This window comes from Podarcis vaucheri, assembly GCF_965113315.1.
Source record: "Podarcis vaucheri genome assembly, chromosome: 2".
Taxonomy (NCBI): domain Eukaryota; kingdom Metazoa; phylum Chordata; class Lepidosauria; order Squamata; family Lacertidae; genus Podarcis; species Podarcis vaucheri.
Window position 1 is genome coordinate 121,805,367 of NC_138760.1, and position 23,480 is coordinate 121,828,846.

The 23,480-nt window shown below is 46.1% G+C and overlaps 3 protein-coding genes across 5 annotated transcripts in view; all 3 read left to right on the forward strand.

Annotated features, from left to right (window-relative positions):
- The first annotated feature begins 3,955 nt into the window (after positions 1-3,955).
- The window catches only part of LOC309524920 (uncharacterized protein), a 200,066-nt gene continuing 180,541 nt past the window's right edge, over positions 3,956-23,480 (forward strand). Inside the window, exon 1 of the mRNA XM_082210155.1 lies at positions 3,956-4,326. Coding sequence (XP_082066281.1) covers positions 3,961-4,326 — 366 coding nt within the window. The 5' untranslated portion in view covers positions 3,956-3,960. The remainder of the gene's footprint in view (positions 4,327-23,480) is intronic.
- Positions 7,245-11,548, forward strand: LOC309524712 (uncharacterized protein). Its single transcript, XM_082209646.1, has 3 exons — positions 7,245-7,668; positions 8,563-9,759; positions 9,928-11,548. The coding sequence occupies exons 2-3, from the start codon at positions 8,601-8,603 to the stop codon at positions 10,938-10,940; spliced, it is 2,172 nt and encodes a 723-aa protein (XP_082065772.1). The 5' UTR covers positions 7,245-7,668; positions 8,563-8,600; the 3' UTR covers positions 10,941-11,548.
- Positions 16,626-23,480, forward strand: part of LOC309524617 (uncharacterized protein) — a 72,660-nt gene continuing 65,805 nt past the window's right edge. The window contains exons 1-3 of one of the 3 annotated variants that reach the window (XM_082209379.1): positions 19,306-19,517; positions 19,675-20,043; positions 20,435-20,621. In XM_082209379.1, coding sequence (XP_082065505.1) covers positions 19,678-20,043; positions 20,435-20,621 — 553 coding nt within the window. In that variant the 5' untranslated portion in view covers positions 19,306-19,517; positions 19,675-19,677. Of the gene's footprint in view, positions 17,261-19,305; positions 19,518-19,662; positions 20,044-20,434; positions 20,622-23,480 lie in introns of those variants that run through there. The other 2 variants (XM_082209380.1, XM_082209378.1) reach the window with 2 other exon arrangements.

Sequence of the window (23,480 nt, forward strand, 5' to 3'; positions counted from 1 at the left end):
AACGTAATAAGATGTATGGTGTATAAATAGGAAAATTATATTTATGGAATGGGATGTCCCTATTTTCATCAGAGAAATGTTGGAGGGTTTGGAAAGGTCGGTTGCTGGAGCTAAGTGATTGCATGATCCCAACCAGCAGAGCTGGGAACTGGACTGCCTCCTCCAGCTACCCATTCGGGCTGCAGGCATAGCTGTCAACCTTCCCTTTTTTGTGGGAAATTCCCTTATTCCAGTGCCATTTCCCGCTGCTATCCCGGATTGTTAGATATCCTGTAGACTGTCCCCGGGACAGGTGAGGCTGCTGATCCCTTATTTTCAAATCTGAAAATTGACGACTGTGGCTGCAGGGTGGCATCGTCCCAGCTTTCTAAAAATATTTGCTGATAAGGAAACCAGTGACTGCACATCGGATCACAAGGAGACTTATTTGTGCAACATTCTGGATAGCATATAACAGTGTTTCCCAACCGGTGTTCCGCGGCACACTAGTGTGCCGCGAGATGTTGCCTGGTGTGCCGTGGGAGTCTTAACGGTTCTCAGCACCCTTAACAAAATACAGTTCCCAGGATTCCTTAGGGGGGGGAAGTCGCCGCTCTTTAAAGTGGTAGGAGATACCGCTTGAAATGTGAAGGGCTGTTGTAAGAGAGGGAGAGCCGCAGCTGGCACGGAAGGTGTTAAGGGGAGTCGGAGGCTCCTCCTCCTCACGGGAGTTCGAGTGTCGCTCTTTCTCCGGCTGTACCATTCGTCCTGGAAGCGGGGGTGGAGGAGGAGGGGAGGAACCATTAAGCCTTCGCTGACGGAGAGCCATCGCGAGCTTCCAGCGAGTGGCAGCAGCAGCAGCAAGCGCCCGCCTCGTCTCTAGAGGAGGAGGAGCTGCAGTTGCCGCCGCCTTTTGCACGTAAGAACGGGTGCATAAGTGTGCGGGAAGGAGGCGCGTGCAAAAGGTGGAGGGATGGGGCGCCTGGGTGAAGCGAAGGCCTGGTCGTGGAGGCGGCGGGGCGAAATCCTCCCTCGTAGCCGCCGGAAGGCCGCCCCTCCGACTCGAGTCTTGAGCAGCCTCCCTCCCTCCCTTGAGACTGAAAGCCGGGCAAATCCCAGCAATGGGAAGCGCGGCGGGGGAGGTCTGGCTGGGCGCGCATTCGCACGACTGAGGTGACCCGGGTTACGACATGCGCGTCAAGGTGGTCCAGGGGAGTGCATACCTCCGTCTCTCCGGGGCAGGCCTCCAGATGACCGACAACGTCAGCCCCGCCCCACGCCCCTTCTCCAGCCCTGCTCTAAGCATACAGTCAGACAGCAACCAGGTCTGCTCCTCTGCCCTTGCTTTCCATCTTTGGGTAGGCCAGGCATCCAGATACCCAAGGCTGAAACCTCCAATCTGTCCCCTGCTTTCACAACTGTGCCCGCTGACTCCAATTTCCTGAAAAGGCCAATGCACTAGGATAACACAGGACTACGGTGCTGGACTGTAACTCCTTCCTACTCAGATAAACAGGTATTAGCAAAGCAGAGCTATTTTGCACTGCTGGCAATAAGCGGTGCACCCTCAGCTGCATAGCCCAGTGTTTCCCATCCTTTTTAAAAGTTGCATGTGGGATTGTGGCATTGTGCAAAATGCATGAATAAATCTTTCATGGAAATGGGCAGTGACACAAATCCGTAGTCTTTATATATACTTTATATATAGTCTTTATATATACTATATATATAGTCAATATAGGCACAGAGTTAATTTTTTAAACATTTTCTAATGGTGGTGTGCCTCGAGATTTTTTTCATGAAACAAGTGTGCCTTTGCCCAAAAAAGGTTGGGAAACACTGGCATATAAAATGCCAGGTAGATTCCAAGGATACAATAAATTTTGAGGGACAGCGCAAGGGGGCGCATCCAGCCTCGCAGCCTCCCAGGGCCCCACCCACAGCCAGCGAGCTCCGATGCCCAGAGAGGCAGGAAACGGGGCCAGCCAGGGGGACTCGAGAGCGGCTGCACTTTCCTGTCCCCCGCCGAGGAGAGCGGAGGAGCAGCGGCCCGTGGCCTGGCGAGTTTCCCCGGAGAGGAGCCGGATTCCGGTGCAGGGACGGAGCGAGGAGTCCGAGGTGCAGGAGGCGGGGGGGGCAGGAGGGGGAGGAGGAGGAGAGCACGCGGGCCTGGCAGGATCGGGCCCCGAGTGGAGTCAGAGGCTGCAGGGCGCCCCCCCCCCCCAACCGGGCAGGAAGGGGAAGGGGCGCAGCTGAGGGGCAGGGCATCTGCAGGAGGGCGCAGGGGCAAACATCTCTGGCTCAGGCTGGCACGGACCGGAGAACGCATCTGATCTTTTCCCAAGCTATCAAAGTTAGTGACCTCTTGTGTCTGCGTGTAAATCAGTGAGAGAGGCTTAAACCTGTTTCATTAAAGGTTTTATTTCCACCTTAGTAAGGCAGCAGAGTTTTGAGATGAAGGCTGAGGGTTGAAGTGGGTGACAGTTTTGAGAATGCAGAGGAAAGGAGGATTCTTAAGAAGTGTGGCATATGGAAATGAATTAATGATAATAAATACATTGAAGACAGTATTGTAAAAGACTGAGGAAGGCAAAATTGAAATTAGCTATTCATGTTCAGATTATTACTCATTTCATTTATATACTGCTTCATATATTTAAGGGAAAAATTCTCAAAGCAATTAAAGGGAAATCTCATTGCAGTTTGTGAGAACATTAACTCTGTAGATCCAGGAGTTCTCTCCTCTTGATAGTCTCAGATTTCATTCTTCTTTCTGATAGAGCAGGAGGAAAGCTGCATTGATTCTGGAGGCCACATTCCAGTGAGCTTTGTGGCCAACGTATGCACATGCATGCGCACACAGAAAAGAGATGCAGACCATAAAGTCACATGCACACACGCCAGAGGTGCTGCACACACTCACCAGACATGCCATCTAGCATACATACAAGTCTTGCAAACACAATCAGTATGTTTAGACCTTCCAACCCCAGTGCTGGGCTGGAGGAGAAATAAGAGCACAAGAAGACCCTTCTGAAAAAGCAATGAGATCTGTGGGAAAAAGACCCTTCAGATTGTTCTTTAGAAATCCTCTTTAAAGAGCAGCCAGAGGGATCATTTATTTTCCTTTTGCCCCATTTCAGCACTGTGCTGGTTTGTGCTGAAATTGGAGTTGAAAAGATCTCTCTAAGGGCCCCTTAGGCATCTTTCTCTCCGGGACAGACAGAGATCTTCATCCTATGATCAGATCAGGAGATGGAAATGACAGGGACTAGCAGGACACACCCTGAGGCTTGGCAAGCCATATGCAGCCAATGGACTGCAAGTTAGAATATCTTCAGTAAAGAGTTTGTGACCATCAAATATAAAATATTTTGGAGTGGGTTGTTTGATTTTGTTGGTCAATATTCCTTTTGCCTGTTTGTTTCTTAGACTGTGCAGATACCAAACATTTAAAGCACGTGGCTTCCCCCAGAGAACCACAGGACCTGTAGTTTATTGCTAGAGTTCTCAACACCCCTAACAAACTGCAGCTGGCAGGATTTCTTGGGTGAAGCCATGTACTTTAAATGTTAGCTGGGTCTGTTGCAGCCTTATTCATATACAAAGATCTGTTGCTGCCTTTCCAACATGCTAGAAGTTGCAGCCAGGATCAGCATTCCCTGTCCACTTAACAGGCTCAGTCCTCTCACTGGGTTGTTTTTGGATTTCCCTCCCTCTGCCTTGGTCCCCCCCCCCCCATATTATTTATACTTCCATAAACCTTGATGTTTTCCCCAGTCTTTGGATAACTTCCCCTTCTCCCTGGGAGGAGCCGTTTGGGTGACATAATGATTGTCATTCACAGCCTGAACATTAGAAATAGAAAGAGTAATAATATATTTCAAAAACTGGCAAATGGTTAAAAAATGTGCTTTTGTTTTTATTCTTGGATTTCATTTTACTTTGTGTTTATTTCTTTTCCAGGAGGGTGATGTAAAAATGGAAGAGCAGGGACCCACGAGCCCCATTCAAAGGGAGAGACTGGACTGCAAAGGAAAGAAACCTCCTGCCGGCCAAGTTGGGACCATCAGGGATCTTCTGCCTCAGGCGAATTTATGTCAGATTAAGCAGGAGCCAGAGGAGGGGCAGCCGCAGCAGCACTGGGATGCCCAGAAGCAGGATTTCCTGAAGACGATGCAGCCCCCTCGTTCAGGGTGGGAAACCCCACAGGCTCCCAGTCCTCCCCACTCCGGGGATGGTGTCCTCCCTTTCAAGGAAGCTACGGATGCCAGTCGGTGGCCCAATGGGAGAGCAGGGGGGACAGACCAGACCCTGCTCCCAGACACTGAGGGGCTTCTGGGAAAGGTAAGTGCCCTCCTCTCACCTGGGTTTCCAGCACCTGGAGGTCACAGGTCCACTGCCTCACGACATGGAGGTTCTGTTAAGTTATGGTGGTGAATATTCCTCCTCCCTGCACTTTCTCTCTAATCCACTTTAAAAAGGCTTGCTAGACCAAACTTTCTTATACATGGGAGGTTTGTGATCATATCTCCTGATGTTCTTACTTTACTTAAACAGCTGCAGGTGACTCTGAATTTTATCAGAGCAGAAGCTACGTCAGAAGAGGTGATCTGCCACCAATCCTCATTTTCCTCCTCTAAATTGCCTTCATTTCCAAAATGCTCTTTTCTCCCCACTGAGGTAAATCTCTTTGCATGTCTTGCAGCCTCAGCGATCCCATGTGTACTTGCATTAAATAACACTGGCCTATTTTGCAAGGTTGTTGCAAGATTTATTAGGATAATGGTCAGGTTCAGGTGACTGAATCACAGCCTGAAAATCTGGGTTAAAAATAGGAACAGTTTTTAATGCATTGCTGCAGCAAAGATATGATACAACCTAAGTTGACTCAAGATTAAAACCAAAAACTCTAGCCACCACCGCAGTCTCCTGACCCCCACAACCAGAATGCATCACTCCATGAAGGACCCCCACCCAACCTTTAGTGAGAGAGGGCAAAAGAAAAAGACTCTAAATGGGTAGTTGCACAAATTTACCAGCTGTGGTCCTGCACTGGCAGCAAGGCTAACAAACAGGGGAGCTGGGAATGTGCTGGTCCCATCTCTCCCTGCATCTGCCTCCTGACCTAATTGTCCCAGCTTATCTCATGATTGGGCCAACCCTGATGGTGAACTGTGACTAAACCAGACAGTCTCTTATGAGCCATAGCTAACAAACCTTCCATTTTGCCCAAACCAGGAAACTGCAGCTGGCAGCTTTGGAATAAGCTGGGATATTAAGCTAACTTCAAACTCTGCTTGGTCAAAACAGGAAACTCTGGTTGATCAGTGGCTTCGTGGTTTGACTGTTCCCACTGATAGCAGTAAAAATAGGAAGCCCTGTTGCATTCAAAGGGGTTGTTTGGACAGAGTCTGTGATCAGCATGCCAATCAGGACAGGCTTAAAAAGGTAAAGGACCCCTGACCATTAGGTCCAGTCGTGGCCGACTCTGGGGTTGCGGAGCTCATCTCGCTTTACTGGCCGAGGGAGCCGTCGTACACTTTTCGGGTCATGTGGCCAGCATGACTAAGCCGCTTCTTGCGAACCAGAGCAGTGCACGGGAACGCTGCTTACCTTTCTGTCAAAGCGGTACCTATTTATCTACTTGCACTTTGATGTGCTTTCGAACTGCTAGGTTGGCAGGAGCAGGGACCGAGCAGCGGGAGCTCACCCCGTCGCGGGGATTCGAACCGCCAACCTTCTGATCGGCAAGTCCTATGCTCTGTGGTTTAACTCACAGTGCCACCCACGTCCCAGGATAGGCTTAGGAAGCAATTATTATTATTATTATTATTATTATTATTATTATTATTATTATTATTATTTTCTTCCTGCCTATCTGACTGGGTTACCTCTGTCCATCTGGGTAGCTTCCAACAATATAAAAACAAGCAAAAATTTCCCTGTAAAAGGCTGCCTTCGGAAGTCTTCCATTTCGTAGAAATGGCCTTCAGTTTTAAAGAATTGCCCTCTTTAAGGAATCACGTGGTGTAAACATGTATGTTGTCCTCTAGGTCCAAACACACACAGACACACACATAGTAGGAGCAAGCAGTGCTCCAAAGTGCTTATCTTGCGAACTTGCCGCCTAAGTTGTTTACTCCTGACCAAAGTTCCTGTTTCCCAAAAGGACAGGAGGGGGAGCAGAGGAGGAAACGGATGGGTTTGAAGGCTCTTTCTGCCTCTCTCCCCTGAGAAACAAGAGCAAAGGGTGTTTGCAGGGCAGGAGGACAGAGGAAGAGGCAGCGAGGGCAGAGGGAGCAGTGGGCGGATCCCCCGCCTCTCCCAAGGGGTCCAGATGCAAGCAAGGGGCTTCCTTCTTCTCCATGCAAGGGCCACCCATGTATTCAGAGCAGTCCTTTGCAGATTAGCTTTTAAGTTCCCAGGAATCTACTCTCAGGCCACTAATGTGCATACCATGCCAGCCTTAGGAAGGGAGGTGGGACAGGCAGGTGAAAAGAATTGCCAAAGGTGTTTGAAAATGCACCTTGGGAAGGGGGTGCCCAATTGGGGCTTCTCCAGGGGCAGTAGAATGTCTTGGGCAGGAGAATCCCTGCAGGGGCTCTCAGACTCCCTTGGCTTCTTCTTCCCTCCCTCCCAGGAAGCTGCAACTTGCTCTGGATTCTGCACTCCTCAGGAAGCTGAACCTGCAAACCTAGCTGAGACTGAACCTGCAACCCTGGCCAGGATGGAAGGAGGAAGATGGACGGGTGACCTGGTCAGGCTCTCTCCCGCATCCCTCCCCACAAACTCTGAGCATTCCCTCCCAGGACCCTTGGAGAAATCTGGTGAGTTCCAGTTGAGAGGAGATGGGGACAGGGATAGATGGATGGTGGAGGGAGAAAGAGGAAAAGATGGAGAGGAGACAAATGGAAGGAAGTTCCTGACAGGAAGAAGGAAGGGGTGAGGCCTTCTCCGAAGCAGCTCTTTGTTTCTTGAATCCTTTTCCTAAAGTAGTGGGGGCAGATTTTCTTCCTCCAGTCTTTGAAATCTTAGGTGTTATTTCCACGGTGGGAATAATTGATGATAATGATGTTGCACACTAATCCTAAAAAATGGGTGAAGGGGAACAGAAATGCTTCACATAATTATTTATAATTAATGTATTTAAATTGTTTCTATTACTCTTATTTTTTAGAGACAGGGTCAGAATGATAAATTCCACCAGCATCAAAACACAATAAATGCACGCACCTCCCCAGTTTGGTGGGGTTAAGGGACAAAGGACCAGTTATCATAATACAGGATTCCTGTAACTGGAGGCTCTACACTTAGGATTGGGTATATTAAGTCCAAGAGTGTCTGGTATTATAAGCAAATTGTGTAAATCTTACAGACTGGGGTTGTTTGTGAGAGTGAGTGAGTGGGATAATAATTTTAGCGCCCCTGTGTAATGGCTTGGTTCTCCCGCACAGACGCGAAACAACTCCAGTAGTAATTATCTCAGGCTTAATGCTCAAACTCACAAATCACTGTGGAGCTCAGTCTTCGGCCTGTTCATCCCAGCTTGCAGTTGCCGAGTCCTCCAGCAAAGAAGCCCCACTTTCGCTTTCTTTCCCCCTCTTCTCGCAGATTCTCTCGAGCCTACGATTTTTTGGACAGGCTATTTCCGGGGTCTCTGTGTCAGACCTCAAACTGGAGCTGACGGTCTGTGTCCCCCCCCCCCACGGCACCCCCTCTTCCTGCTCTTTGTTCTTTGCTCCTGCTGCAGCTTGGCTGCTCCTCCCCTGCTTCACCTTCCATAAGTACAAAAAGCCAACAAAGAGACTCAGAAGTTTATAGTGGCACCAGCTTTCCTGGTCAAGAGTCCACTTTGTCTGACTGCAGCCCACAAAAGCTTAGGCCATAATACATTTATCAGCCTTTAACGGCTGCAAAGATGAAAAAACAGAAGCATAGTTCATCTATGGAATCTATCCTACAGGAGACGGTGATGGCCAGCAACATGGATAGCTTGAAAAAAAGGAAAAGACTGATGTCTCTGCTCTGCCTTTGTGGTTCTAGGCAATAACGCTTCTTAATACTAGTTTCTGGAAAGCACACGATGGCAGAGAAGACTCTTGTGCTCCAGTCCTGCTTGCCGGTTTCCCACAGGCATCTGGTTGGCCTCTGTGAGAAGAGGATGCTGGACTAGGTGGCCTTTGCCTGATACAGAAGGCTCTTCTTAGGTTCCAATATATTGCAATATTTTTACAGTTACATGTAGCACTTAAGTTTCACTTATTTCACATGGGAGACACTGTTACTTGAGCCTGAGATCATTTCCTCACTTGAAAAGGAAAAATACAGAGATGTGTCTAATAAGCCAATTCCACCATAGATCTGTATTATAAAATGATGGTGCTTTACCAAGTGTGAATGGAGTGATCATGTGTTGCTCTTGCCATTATCTCATATTAATTCCTAAAAATTTGAAACCTAGAGAGGACAGTGGAGAATGGAGACAGTGTTAAAATGAGAGAAGGTCAGACTGGGATTGACGTGTGTGCAGTTCCCTTTTTGTCTTTCTTGAAAGTCTAACAGGATTCTCTTTCCTCCCAGACTCCCAAACAGGTGAGGAATATGAAAGTCAGAATTCTATGGAGCCACATGTGAATTTATTGGGAAGAAGAAAGAAACTGAGGATACAACAACAAACTCACAAAGGAAAGAAACTATTTGAATGTATGGAATGTGGAAAGGGCTTCAGTGAAAGTGGAAAACTTAGAATATATCAACGAACTCACACAGGGGAGAAACCATTTAAACGTATTGAATGTGGAAAGAGTTTCAGTCAATATGGAGTCCTTAGAAGACATCAACTAACTCACACTGGGGAGAAACCATTTAAATGTATTGAATGTGGAAAGAGCTTCAGGCAATATGGAGTCCTTAGAATACACCAACGAACTCACACAGGGGAGAAACCATTTAAATGTATTGAATGTGGAAAGAGTTTCAGCGAAAGTGGAGCACTTAGAATACATCAACGAACTCACACTGGGGAGAAACCATTTAAATGTATTGAATGTGGAAAAAGCTTCAATAAGAATGGAGCACTTAGAGTACACCAACGAACTCACACAGGGGAGAAACCATTTAAATGTATTGAATGTGGAAAGAGTTTCAGCGAAAGTGGAGCACTTAGAATACATCAACGAACTCACACAGGGGATAAACCATTTAAATGTATTGAATGTGGAAAGAGCTTCAGTCAAAGTGGGGCACTTAGAATACATCAACGAACTCACACAGGGGAGAAACCATTTAAATGTATTGAATGTGGAAAGTGCTTCAGTGAAAGTGGAGCACTTAGAAGACATCAACAAACTCACACAGGGGAGAAACCATTTAAATGTATTGAATGTGGAAAAAGCTTCAGTCAAAGTGGGACACTTAGAATACATCAACGAACTCACACGTGGGAGAAACCATTTAAATGTTTTGAATGTGGAAAGAGCTTCAGTGAAAGTGGGAAACTTAGAATACATCAACGAACTCACACTGGGGAGAAACCATTTAAATGTATTGAATGTGGAAAAAGCTTCAATAAGAATGGAGCACTTAGAAGACATCAACGAACTCACACTGGGGAGAAACCATTTAAATGTATTGAATGTGGAAAAAGCTTCGGTAAGAATGAAGCACTTAGAGTACACCAACGAACTCACACAGGGGAGAAACCATTTAAATGTATTGAATGTGGAAAGAGTTTCAGCGAAAGTGGAGCACTTAGAATACATCAACGAACTCACACAGGTGAGAAACCATTTAAATGTATTGAATGTGGAAAAAGCTTCGGTAAGAATGAAGCACTTAGAGAACATCAACGAACTCACACTGGGGAGAAACCATTTAAATGTATTGAATGTGGAAAGTGCTTAAATGAAAGTGGAGCACTTAGAAGACATCAACGAACTCACACAGGGGAGAAACCATTTAAATGTATTGAATGTGGAAAAAGCTTCAGTAAGAATGGAGCACTGAGAATACATCAACGAACTCACACTGGGGAGAAACCATTTAAATGTATTGAATGTGGAAAGAGCTTCAGTCAAAGTGGGGCATTTAGAATACACCAACGAACTCACACAGGGGAGAAACCATTTAAATGTATCGAATGTGGAAAAAGCTTCAGTGAAAGTGAGAAACTTAGAATACATCAACGAACTCACACAGGTGAGAAACCATTTAAATGTATTGAATGTGGAAAGTGCTTCAGTGAAAGTGGATCACTTAGAAGTCATCAGCGAACTCACACAGGGGAGAAACGATTTAAATGTATTGAATGTGGAAAAAGCTTCAGTCAAAGTGGGACACTTAGAATACATCAACGAACTCACACTGGGGAAAAACCATTTAAATGTATTGAATGTGGAAAGAGCTTCAGTGAAAGTGGGAAACTTAGAATACATCAACGAACTCACACTGGGGAGAAACCATTTAAATGTATTGAATGTGGAAAAAGCTTCAGTAAGAATGGAGCACTTAGAATACATCAACGAACTCACACTGGGGAGAAACCATTTAAATGTATTGAATGTGGAAAGAGCTTCAGTCAAAGTGGGACACTTAGAATACATCAACGAACTCACACTGGGGAGAAACCATTTAAATGTATTGAATGTGGAAAGAGCTTCAGTGAAAGTGGGAAACTTAGAAAACATCAACGAACTCACACTGGGGAGAAACCATTTAAATGTATTGAATGTGGAACGTGCTTCAGTGAAAGTGGAACTCTTAGAATACACCAACGAACTCACACAGGGGAGAAACCATTTAAATGTATTGAATGTGGAAAGAGCTTCAGTGAAAGTGGGAAACTTAGAATACATCAACGAACTCACACTGGGGAGAAACCATTTAAATGTATTGAATGTGGAAAAAGCTTCAGTAAAAATGAACACCTTAGAAGACATCAGCTAACACACACACAATGAAAACTACGGGTTTATTGAATGGGGAAAGGGCTTCAGAGGGCGTGGAGACCTTAATATTCATTAGTAAATTCACATGGGGAAAACAATATAAATGTATGGAGTTTTTCACTCAGGGTTCAGTACTTACATCAAGAAACTCATAAAGGGGGAAATCAGTTGTAAATGCATGGAATGATGTTTTAGTGTTTCTACTTAAATTTGTATACACATATATACGTATTAAAGTAATGAAGGTCACATATACTAAATGTACAAAGTAAGTGGCAACTTTTTGCTAGATAAACAGGGGGAGAGTGTGAATCTGCAATGCTCAAGGTGTGTGTTGAATCTGTTGAGTTTTCAGGTCCGCCTTTCACTGCCAAAATGATGGGCTGCCCTTGTCTTGTAGATCAGCATTCCAGGCGCTCTTTACTTGAACTTTGCATAATCTATTGAAGAGCTTTTTACTGATAGATAGCATTTTCCAGCTGAATGAAAGGTCCCTGTGTTAAATGTTCATTTGGGATTGCTTTTAAAACTCATCTCCTATTTTCTGTGCTCTTGTGTACCTGTTTTGTGCTGTTTTTATTAAATATTTTCTGCATTGGCTTTTGACCCGTGGAAGGTGACCAGTGAGGGTGTTTTTTTGTGTTCCTTGGTTCACAGAAATGTTTTAAAGGAATGTGAAAGAATTAGGGCTAGGGGAGATGAGTGAAAGGGACTGAGGAGTGGGAGACTGATTTGTTGTGAATGTGGGAGGTGGAGTGGGAGAGAAGAGAGAGGTCCGTTATTTGGTCAGGGCTGTGGCTAAAGGCCTTGGTCCAGCTTTTCTGGGAATTGTAGTCTCAGGATGTCTAATTGTAGTTGGCTGAGGAGGCTCAGAAACCTCTGAGAGGTTCCTCCCAGAACTACAGTTCCCAGAGTTCCTAGGAAGTGAAGATGGCTGTGAAGTCTCTGGACAGGGGTCAGCAATATAAGGGCCACGGGCTGGTTCTGACCCGAATGGGTTCTGGATCCGTCCCACAGAAGGTCCAGAAATTGCCTCATGGTTCTGATTCATATAGTTTGGGCTGCACCATTTCTCTCTCTCTTTTTCTCTTCCTGACGGCGGCACTTCCTCCCTCCCTTCTGGCTTCTCCCCCGCCCTGCAGAGGAAGGGGGCTAGCCTTTGATTGGTGCCAGCAGCATTGTTTCCCTCTGATTGGTTGCAGAGTTATTTTGTTGTTGGTTATACTTGCGTCTATACAAAGTGCATAGCTTTTGCCCCTCCATAAAGAAATGGCAAGGAGACAAGAGCTGGAATAGCTGACCAGAAGGAAATGTAACCTGGGAACTTCATGTTGCTCCCCCAGCTCCCTGAACCCAAGAAAAGACTCATCCAGGGAGGCAGGTGAGCATCACAACTAAACCCCACATTATGCTCTCCAGTAGCTAATCGCTCAGACAGGGCTATTTTCATTCAGTTCTTTGTGTTGGGGGGGGGGGTTACCTTCCCTTCTTCCCTTGCAATCATGACAAAAATGAAACCTCCACAGCAGTGCTTTTAACCCCAGAAGAGGAGCTCCCCTTGGTGTCAAGGAAGGGGTCCAAGGGAGTGAGGAGATTTCACCCTTCCCATATCAAAGAATCTCCTGATGAGTCTGGTGGTTTTCCAGAGAGGAGGGGCGGTGTTCTGCTCTCTACTTATTCTGCTCCAGCACCACATCAAAGAGTCAGTCAGTCAGTGTGTTGGAGAGAGAGAGACTGAGTGTTAGAGATCATGTGTATAGATAGGGTTGCTGCTAAGAGCAGCTGCAGGCACTCAGTGCGGTTCAGCATTCATTTATGCTTAGACCTCATTAAGCTCTGTACATAGTTGTGTATTATAGCTGTAGATAGAATAAAGAAGACATTCTACAGAGCTGCTCTCCGAGTCGTTTATACTCTGCTATACTCTGCTATACTCTGCTGTGCGACGACTGTCTTCTTGTGGAAGTGAATCCGGTGCTCACAACTCTAAGCTGTGAGTCCACAGCACTTTTACCTGTTCCTGTGCAGAAGGTGGTCTCTGGAAGTGCTACCCAGCTCGCCTAGCCCAGTCGGGGCTGAAGTGGATGAGTCCAGTTGGTGGCACTGGCTCAAGGGCGATGCTGACATCGGTTATGAGCCCAGTCGTTGTTCCAGTCGTCTGACCAGACATTGTCCCAGTCGCCAGACGTTTCTGTTGCTGATTAGCGGATGGCGGAACGGACGCTGCATGCTGGACTGATTTGTGGTGCCCAGAAGCAGAGCTGTTTTGGAGCAGAGTGTTCAAGCTGCCGCTGTTGCTGCTGCTTGATTTATGGAGGTGTGTTGCTGACTGCCAAAAGGAAAGAAGATAGCATCCCTGTTTGCCTGTTAATTGTGCTCTGAGTGGGAGAGAGTGGCTGAAGGAGTCAAGGCTTTATCTGTGTTGCACGAAGGAAGTGTCTTGCTTTAAGTGATAGCAGACATGGCCTGTGCACATTCTGGCCAGATGACTCTGCCCTTTCCTCTCCTCACGCCCGAGACCTATGCTGTATGGCAGGTCAAGATGAAAGCGCTTTTACAGAGGCAAACAGGGATGCTATCTTCTTCTCTTTGCAGTGTTTAGAACAGATAATTACCCCCCCCCAAGAGGCAGTCTGGTGCCACATTGTGTAGGGGTCACTGTAACACACTCTACATGGGGCTGCCATGCACTTTCTGCCTGGAACTTTCTGTGCTCAGAAATTTCAACTGGCTCAAAGAGCTTCAGACACATTGCTGACCAGGGCTGGCTATAGGCAGCATAAAGGTAAAGGTACCCCTGCCCGTACGGGCCAGTCTTGACAGACTCTAGTGTTGTGCGCTCATCTCACTCTAGAGGCCGGGAGCCGGCGCCGTCCGCAGACACTTCCGGGTCACGTGGCCAGTGTGACATAGCTGCTCTGGCGAGCCAGCACCAGAGCAGCACACGGAACTCCGTTTACCTTCCCGCTATAAAGCGGTACCTATTTATTTACTTGCACTTTATGGGTGCTTTTGAACTGCTAGGTGGGCAGGAGCTGGGACCGAAAGACGGGAGCTCATTCCGCCGCGGGGATTCGAACCGCCAACCATACGATCGGCAAGTCCTAGGCACTGTGGTTTTACCCACAGCGCCACCCGCGTCCACAGTGAGAACTGTGGTTCTCAAGGAAGAGTCAGCCCAGGAATACAAGGTAGGAATTCACCTTGACATTTGCTAACAAAATCCTTTCATAGCTTTTTGTGAGGGTGTGGCTGCTAATCTTTAACCTGGGATGAGCACTAAGAATTGGGCCTCATCCCTCTGTTATTTAAAATAAAATAAAATGCTTGTTCTGCTTCTAAATAAACCCTTTATCATGCATTTTTATTCTTTTTGCATATTAAAAAAATCACTATTTTAAAAAGCTGTGCAAACAATGCAGTGTCAGAATAACAAAAGAATGAAACATCTCATGAGAGCCTTGTTTTTTAAATATACAGCTAAAAAACCTAAAGGCTCCTACAACACTTACGAGATACAAATCTAATAGCAGGGCCCCCAGGCACTACAAGGCAACCTGATATTCAAGACTCCCCCCCCCCCCGTCCCACCTCTGAGCTTTTGGTTTCCCTTTAGACACTCATTTGTGGTCGCCTGGAACATTTGAGAAAAAGAGAGAGAACATTGTGGCATATGTAGCAAACATAGAAGAAGAAAGAGTGCAACCTTTTCGGCAAGAGGTTCCACTCAGAGGTTCCACTCTGACAAAAGCAGCAGAGGAGGCTGGTATCTTTCCTAATAACTCATCGCTGGAAACAGAAGCTGCAGAGCTCTAACAGAAGGAAGCTTAAACTTGAGAAGTCAGTGGGTGCTTGTTGGAGATGGCTAGGAGAAGCAGCAGCAGTTGCAAATAAGTTCTGCAATGATGAAGAAGCTTAGGATCTCCCTCTGGGACCAGAGAGAGGAAAGTTCACAGGATTACATAAAGGACTGAACATTGTTTGCAACGTGCTTCTTTATCAAGTTCATCTTATTGTAAGACTGTTTAAGACTCTTGTGCAGTAAAGCTTCAAAAATTATTCTTGTGATGGAGAGAACTCCTTTCCACACAAGGTCCAGATCAGGAATTCCATGGAACAACTTGAACAACAAGTACCTGAAGAAGCAAACCACGATGTAGCCATGCTCTTTCCATCCCTTTCCAAAATTGCAGCAAGCTGTTCCTCCAAACGGTTCTCCCTTCACTGCAGTCATCTGAAGGCACCAACTATGCCCTGTTGGCCCCGATCCTTCTCTGTATGAAGGCTCCCTCCTCTGCTGAATGGAGGCAGGAGACCAGAGACAGCAAAGAAAAAAGCAGGGAAAGACAGACCCTCCAAGTGCCACTGTCTTCCAGGGATGTCCCTGATTTACAGAAGCTGTCGTCAGTTTCTGATTTGATGCCAGAGGGTATGGGGTTATGTGACCCCCCAAGTTGTCTGAAGGTAATCCTGTATAGGGAATTTTTAAAATGTTTTCTTATGTTTTTATGTATGTTGGTAGCTGCCTGGAGTGGCTGGGGCAACCTAATAAGATGTGTGGGGTATAAATAGTAAAATTATCATTATGGAACAGGACACCCCTATTTTCATCAGAGAGATGTTGGAGGGTATGGAAAGATAACAGAGCCCAGCCCTGGCACCTGTTGCTGGAGCTAAGTGATCACATGACCTGGGCCAGCAGAGCTGGGAACTGGACTGCCTCCTCCAGCTGCTAGGCATTCAGGCAGCTGGGTGGCATCGTCCCAGCTTCATGAAATGGTATTTCAGGAAGATTTCCTGTAGAGGATTTGGAAACCAGGGACGGCATACTGATCGCAAGGAGACTTATTTGTGCAACATACTGAAGAGCTTATAAAATGCCAGGTACATTCCAATGTTCTAATAAATGTTGAGAGACAGCTTTCCAAACAAAACCCACTTATTACAGAATTATTATTATTATTATTATTATTATTATTATTATTATTATTTATATCCCGCCCTTCCCAGCCAAGGCCGGGCTCAGGGCGGCTAACAAGCAATAATAAAAACGAGTTGAATGATTACAACTTAAAAACAAAATTAAAATACATTAAAATATTGATACATTGAAATATTAAAATGTAGCCTCATCGCAGGAAGAGAAAGGAAAAGAAAAAAGAAAGAGAGGGAGGGAATCAATTTGGCTCGAAGCCAAAGGCCAGGCGGAACAACTCTTACAGGCCCTGAGGAAAGAAATCAGATCCTGCAGGGGCCTGGTCTCATGAGGCAGAGCGTTCCACCAGGCCGGAGCCAGTGTTGAGAAGGCCCTGCTCTGGTTGAGGCTAATCTAACTTCCTTAGGCCTGGGACCACTAGGGTGTTGCTATTTATGGACCTTGAGGCTCTCCGTGGGGCATACCGGGAGAGGCGGTCCCGTAGGTACGAGGGTCCTAGGCCGTGAAGGGCTTTAAAGGTGAAAAGCAGCACCTTAAATCTGACCCTGTACTCCACCAGGAGCCAGTGCAGCTTGAAAAGTACTGGGTGAATATGCTCCTATGGCAGAGACCGCATGAGGAGCCTGGCTGCAGCATTCTGCACCCGCTGGAGTTTCTGGGACAGCTTCAAGGGCAGCCCTGCGTAGAGCGAATTACAGTAGTCAAGCCTGGAGGTGACCATCGTATGGATCACTGTGGCCAGGTCGGGGCGGGAACTGCTTGATGACAACGAAAGGGTATAGAAAGGGGAAGTTTTTGGGTTTCTCTAAAAACCATCGGACTATTGTGTACACAATTTCAAGGTAACATTACACTTTATTTCCGCTTTTTCTTACATGGGACTCGAACTCACAACCTTGAGATAAAGCACCTCACGCTCTACTGACTGAGTTAAGACAACAAGACAACTCAGTGATTTGTGTACACGGGGACACAGATGGCGGCGTGTGAGCATCCCTAGAGAAGGGTGCAAAAAGCTTGTTCCCTGCTGCTCCAGAGCTAGGAATGGACCAGATCTCATCGGGCTAATCCATTTGCCCCGACAGCTAAGAGCAGAACCTCCAGGATCAGAAGCAGCGGGCTGCAAATTGGAGGGCAGAGGAAGCAGCAGGGCGGTCTCGCAGCCCTCGCCTTGCAAGGGGGCGCATCCAGCCTTGCAGCCTCCCAGGGCCCAACCCACAGCCAGCGAGCTCCGATGCCCAGAGAGGCAGGAAACGGGGCCAGCCAGGGGGACTCGAGAGCGGCTGCACTTTCCTGTCCCCCGCCGAGGAGAGCGGAGGAGCAGGGGCCCGTGGCCTGGCGAGTTTCCCCGGAGAGGAGCCAGATTCCGGTGCGGGGACGGAGCGAGGAGTCCGAGGTGCAGGAGGCGGGGGGGGGGCAGGAGGGGGCGGGAGGGGGAGGAGAGCAGGTGGGCCTGGCAGGATCAGGCCCCGAGTGGAGTCAGAGGCTGCAGGGCGCCCCCCCCACCCGGGCAGGAAGGGGAAGGGGCGCAGCTGAGGGGCAGGGCATCTGCAGGAGGGCACAGGGGCAAACATCTCTGGCTCAGGCTGGCACGGACCCTGCCGGAGACCCTGGGGAGCTGCTCCCTTCAGTCCTGAGCTCAAGGGGCAGAATGAGGGGTCCAAGGCAGCTGCTGCTTCCCGATGGATCAGCTGCGTACCTGGGGCTTTTGCCGCCCCTCTCCCTGTCCCTCAGCAGGGAGCCCCGTCCTCTTCCACGGTCCTCCCCACGGCGGAGAGGGAAGGGGAGGCGGGGGGGGGGAATGGAAGAGCAGTGCAACAGGGAGGTGTCCCTCTCACTCTGCAGCCCCCCTGACACCCTTTGCAGGCCACTACTCCTTCCCCCCCCCTTCCTCTGCCAGTGCCATTGATAAACCTATTGTCCTCCTTCGTGAATTGGTCGCCTTTGAAAGCCTTTGCCACCACCATCACCGCATCTTGTGGCAATGATGTCCATCACATCCATTTAGCAAGGAAATGGCTTCTTTTGCCTTCCTCCCATCAAATTACACTCTGCCTACACATGGAGGTTCTGTTGTTCTGTCAAGGCTAATAAAACATCTAATAGACCTATTTCCCGGAGAACGCATCTGATCTTTTCCCAGGCTATCAAAGTTAGTGACCTCTTGTGTCTGCGTGTAAATAAGTGACACAGGCTTAAGCCTGTTTCATTAAAGGTTTTATTTCCACCTTAGTAAGGCAGCAGAGTTTTGAGATGAAGGCTGAGGGTTGAAGTGGGTGACAGTTTTGAGAATGCAGAGGAAAGGAGTATTCTTAAGAAGTGTGGCATATGGAAATGAATTAATGATAATAAATACGTTGAAGACAGTATTGTAAAAGACTGAGGAAGGCAAAATTGAAATTAGCTATTCATGTTCAGATTATTACTCATTTCATTTATATACTGCTTCATATTTTTAAGGGAAAAAATCTCAAAGCAATTAAAGGGAAATCTCATTGCAGTTTGTGTCCATAGGATGTTGAGAACATTAACTCTGTAGATCCAGGAGTTCTCTCCTCTTGATAGTCTCAGATTTGATTGTTCTTTCTGATAGAGCAGGAGGAACATTTATGGGCTTAAAGATGCATTGATTCTGGAGGCCACATTCCAGTGAGCTTTATGGCCAATGTATGCACATGCATGCACACACAGAAAAGAGATGCAGACTATAAAGTCACATCCACACACGCCAGAGGTGCTGCCCACACTCACCAGACATGCCATCTAGCATACATGCAAGTCTTGCAAACACAATCAGCATGTTTAGACCTTCCAACCCCAGTTCTGGGGTGGAGGAGAAACAAGAGCACAAGAAGACCCTGCTGAATTAGCAATGAGATCTGTGGAAAAAAGACCCTTCAGATTGTTCTTTAGAAATCCTCTTTAAAGAGCAGCCAGAGGGATCATTTATTTCCAGAGCAGGGCTTTTACCCCATTTCAGCACTGTGCTGGTTTGTGGTGAAATTGGAGTTTAAAAGATCTCTGTAAGGGCCCCTTAGGCATCTTTCTCTCCAGGACAGACAGAGATCTTCATCCTATGATCAGATCAGGAGATGGAAACGGCAGGGACTAGCAGGACACACCATGAGGCTTGGCAAACCATATGCAGCCAATGGACTGCAAGTTAGAATGTCTTCAGTCAAGAGAGTTTGTGACCATCAAATATAAAATATTTTGGAGTGGGTTGCTTGATTTTTGGGTCAATATTCATTTTGTCAGTTTGTTTCTTAGACTGTGCGGATACAATACATTTAAAGCACGTGGCTTCCCCCAGAGAACCACGGGACTTGTAGTTTATTGCTACAGCCTAACAAACCACAGCTCGCAGGATTTCTTGGGTGAAGCCATGTACTTTAAATGTTAGGTGGGTCTGTTGCAGCCTTAATCATATACAAAGATCTGTTGTTTCTTTTCCAACATGCTAGAAGTTGCAGCCAGGATCAGCATTCCCTGTCCACTGAACATGCTCAGTCCTCTCACTGGGTTGCTTTTAAATTTCCTTCCACTGACTTGGTTCCCACCCCCCGCCCCCAATATTATTTGTACTTCCATAAACCTTGATGTTTCCCCCAGTCTTTGGATAACTTCACCTCGTCCCTGGGTGGAGTCATTTGGGTGACATAATGATTGTTATTCACAGCCTGAACATCAGAAATAGAAAGAGTAATAATATATTTCAAAAACTGGCCAGTGGTTAAAAAATGTGCTTTTGTTTTTATTCTTGGGTTTCATTTTACTTTGTGTTTATTTCTTTTCCAGGAGGGTGGCGTAAAAATGGAAGAGCAGAGACCCAGGAGACCCATTCAAAGGGAGAGACTGGAGTGCAAAGGAAAGAAACCTCCTGCCGGCCAAGTTGGGACCATCAGGGATCTTCTGCCTCGGGCAGATTTATGTCAAATTAAGCAGGAGGCAGAGGAGGGGCAGCTGGAGCACCACTGGGATGCCCAGAAGCAGGATTTCCTGAAGACGATGCAGCCCCCTCGTTCAGGGTGGGAAACCCCACAGGCTCCCTGTCCTCCCCACTCCAGGGATGGTGTCCTCTCCTTCAGGGGAGCTGCGGATGCCAGTCGGAGGCCCAGTGGGAGAGCAGGGGGAGCAGACCAGACCCTGCTCCCAGACACTGAGGGGCTTCTTGGAAAGGTAAATGCCCTCCTCTCACCTGGGTTTCCAGCACCTGGAGGTCACAGGTCCACTGCCTCTAGACATGGAGATTCTGTTTAGCTATGGTGGTGAATATTCTTCCTTCTCCATGCAAGGGCAACCCATGTATTCAGAGCAGTCCTTTGCAAATTAACTCTTAAGTTCTATGGGGTCTACTCTCAGGCCACTAATGTGCATACCATGCCAGCCTTAGGAAGGGAGGTGGGACAGGCAGGTGAAAGAAATTGCCAAAGGTGTTTGAAAATGGGTGGGGGATCTTGGGAAGGGGGTGCCCAATTGGGGCTTCTCCAGGGGCAGCAGAATGTCTTGGGCAGGAGAATCCCTGCAGGGGCTCTCAGACTCCCTTGGCTTCTTCTTCCCTCCCTCCCAGGAAGCTGCAACTTGCTCTGGATTCTGCGCTCCTCAAGAAGCTGAACCTGCAAACCTCGCTGAGACTGAACCTGCAACCCTGGGCAGGATGGAAGGAGGAAGATGGACGGTTGACCTGGTCAGGCTGTCTCCCGCATCTCTCCCCACAACCTCTGAGCATTCCCTCCCAGGACCCTTGGAGAAATCTGGTGAGTTCCAGTTGAGAGGAGATGGGGACAGGGATAGACGGATGGTGGAGGGAGAAAGAGGAAAAGATGAAGAGGAGACAAATGGAAGGAAGTTCCTGACAGGAAGAAGGAAGGGGTGAGGCCTTCTCCGAAGCAGCTCTTTGTTTCTTGAATCCTTTTCCTAAAGTAGTGGGGGCAGATTTTCTTCCTCCAGGCTTTGAAATCTTAGGTGTTATTTCCACGGCAGGAATAATTGATGGTAATGATGTTGCACACCAATCCTGAAAAATGGGTGAAGTGGGATGGAAATGTTTCCCATAATTATTTATAATTAATGTACATAAATTGTTTCTTTTTTTTTTATAAAATTTTTATTGGTTTTACAAAAGTTTTTATAACAAACAAACATAAAAAAAGACAAACAAACAAGTATAATTTCATAATGTCCTTTCATAAACTTCTTTCCTCGGACTTCCCCATACCTCCCCTTTCTGCATCCTCATGTCCAAATTTTTATAGCAACTTGTAAATGTTTTTTCCCGTCCTAATTCGTCATAGTCCTTTCTTAATCTAATCTTATATTACTGCAACCCTTTCTCTCTGTAAAATCTCGACATTCTAAGATTCATCAAGTTTATAATAGTCCTTAAGATAAATCTTAAATTTCTTCCAGTCTTCTTCCGCAATCTCCTTTCCCTGGTCACGAATTCTGCTCGTCATTTCCGCCAATGTCATATAGTCAATCACTTTCATCTGCCATTCTTCCAAGGTGGGTAAGTCTTGTGTCTTCCAATACTTTGCGATCAGTATTCTTGCTGCTGTTGTTGCATACATGAAAAAAGTTCTATCCTTTTTTGGCACCAATTGGCCGACAATGCCCAAGAGAAAGGCCTCTGGTTTCTTAAGGAAGGTATATTTAAATACCTTTTTCATTTCATTATATATCATTTCCCAGAAAGCCTTAATCTTCGGGCATGTCCACCAAAGATGATAAAAAGTACCTTCAGTTTCCTTACATTTCCAACATTTGTTATCAGGCAAATGGTAAATTTTTGCTAGCTTAACTGGGGTCATGTACCACCTATAGATCATTTTCATCACGTTTTCCTTTAAGGCATTACATGCCGTAAATTTAATACCGGTGTTCCACAACCTTTCCCAGTCAGCAGACATAATATTATGACCAATGTCCTGTGCCCACTTAATCATAGCTGATTTAACTGTTTCATCTTGTGTATTCCATTTCAACAGCAGGTTATACATTCTTGACAAATTCTTAGTATTGGGTTCTAACAATTCTGTCTCAAGTTTTGATTTTTCCACCTGGAAGCCAATTTTCCTGTCTTGTTTAAAAACCTCCATTATTTGATAATAGTGGAGCCAATCTTGTACTTTGGGTTTTAGTTTTTCATGGCTCTTTAATTTCAGTTTCTCTCCATCCTGTTCTAAAATCTCACAATACTTTGGCCATCCGACCTCCATATTGACTTTCTTGTGTGCCTTAGCCTCTAAAGGAGACAACCATCTAGGGGTTTTGTTTTCCAACAGATCTTTATATCTCATCCAAACATTAAACAACGCTTTCCTAACAATATGATTTTTAAAGGCACTATGCACTTTGATTTTGTCATACCATAGATATGCATGCCAACCAAATGCATTATTGAAACCTTCTAAGTCCAAGGTATCTGTATTCTCGAGGAGCATCCACTCTTTCAGCCAGCAGAATGCTGCTGCTTCATAGTACAATTTTAAGTCCGGCAGGGCAAATCCCCCTCTTTCTTTTGCATCTGTTAGTATTTTATATTTTATTCTGGGCTTTTTGCCCTGCCAGACAAATTTCGCAATGTCTTTCTGCCACCTCTTGAAACAGTCCATCTTGTCAATAATCTGCAAAGTTTGAAATAAGAATAACATTCTAGGCAATACATTCATCTTAATCACTGCAATTCGGCCTAACATTGACAATCTCAAATTTGACCATATTTCTAGATCTTTTTTAATTTCTGACCAACATTTTTCATAGTTGTCCTTATACAAATTCAAGTTTTTAGATGTTAAATTAACCCCTAGATATTTCACCTTCTTGACCACCATCAAACCTGTCTCTTCTTGAAACTTATTCTTCTCCATATCTGTTAGGTTTTTCCCTAAGACTTTAGTTTTTTGTTTATTCAATTTAAATCCAGCTACCTGTCCAAATTGTTGGATTATTTCCAACACTCTTTTTGTACTAGTGTTTGGCTCTTGCAAGGTCAATACAAGGTCATCTGCAAACGCTCTTAACTTATAATGTTTGGCTCCGACCTTTACACCTTTAACTTGCTGGTCCTCTCTAATCATGTTCAGCAACACCTCCAGGACCGAAATAAAAAACAATGGAGAAATTGGGCACCCCTGTCGTGTTCCTTTTTCTATCTTAAGTTCCTCAGTTATTACATTGTTCACAATCAATTTAGCTTTTTGTTCGGAATATATTGCACCCACACCATTCTCAAATCCTTGTCCTACCCCCATCCCATGAAGATTCTTTTTCATAAAACTCCAAGAAATATTGTCAAAGGCTTTCTCCGCATCCACAAATATCAAAACTGCTTTAGTATTTATGTTCACCTCTAACTTTTCCAAAATGTCTATTATATTCCTAACATTGTCTGAGAGGTGTCTCTTTGGGAGAAAGCCTGCTTGGTCTCTGTGAATCTTCTCCATCAGTACTCTTTTAAATCTTTTTGCTAAAATGTCTGCAAAAATTTTGTAATCCACATTGAGTAACGAAATTGGGCGGTAGTTCTTCAGTTGAGTCTTTTCAGTCTCTGTCTTTGGTATGAGTGAAATATATGCTTCTTTCCACGATTCGGGTGCCCTTTTTCCCTCTAAGAT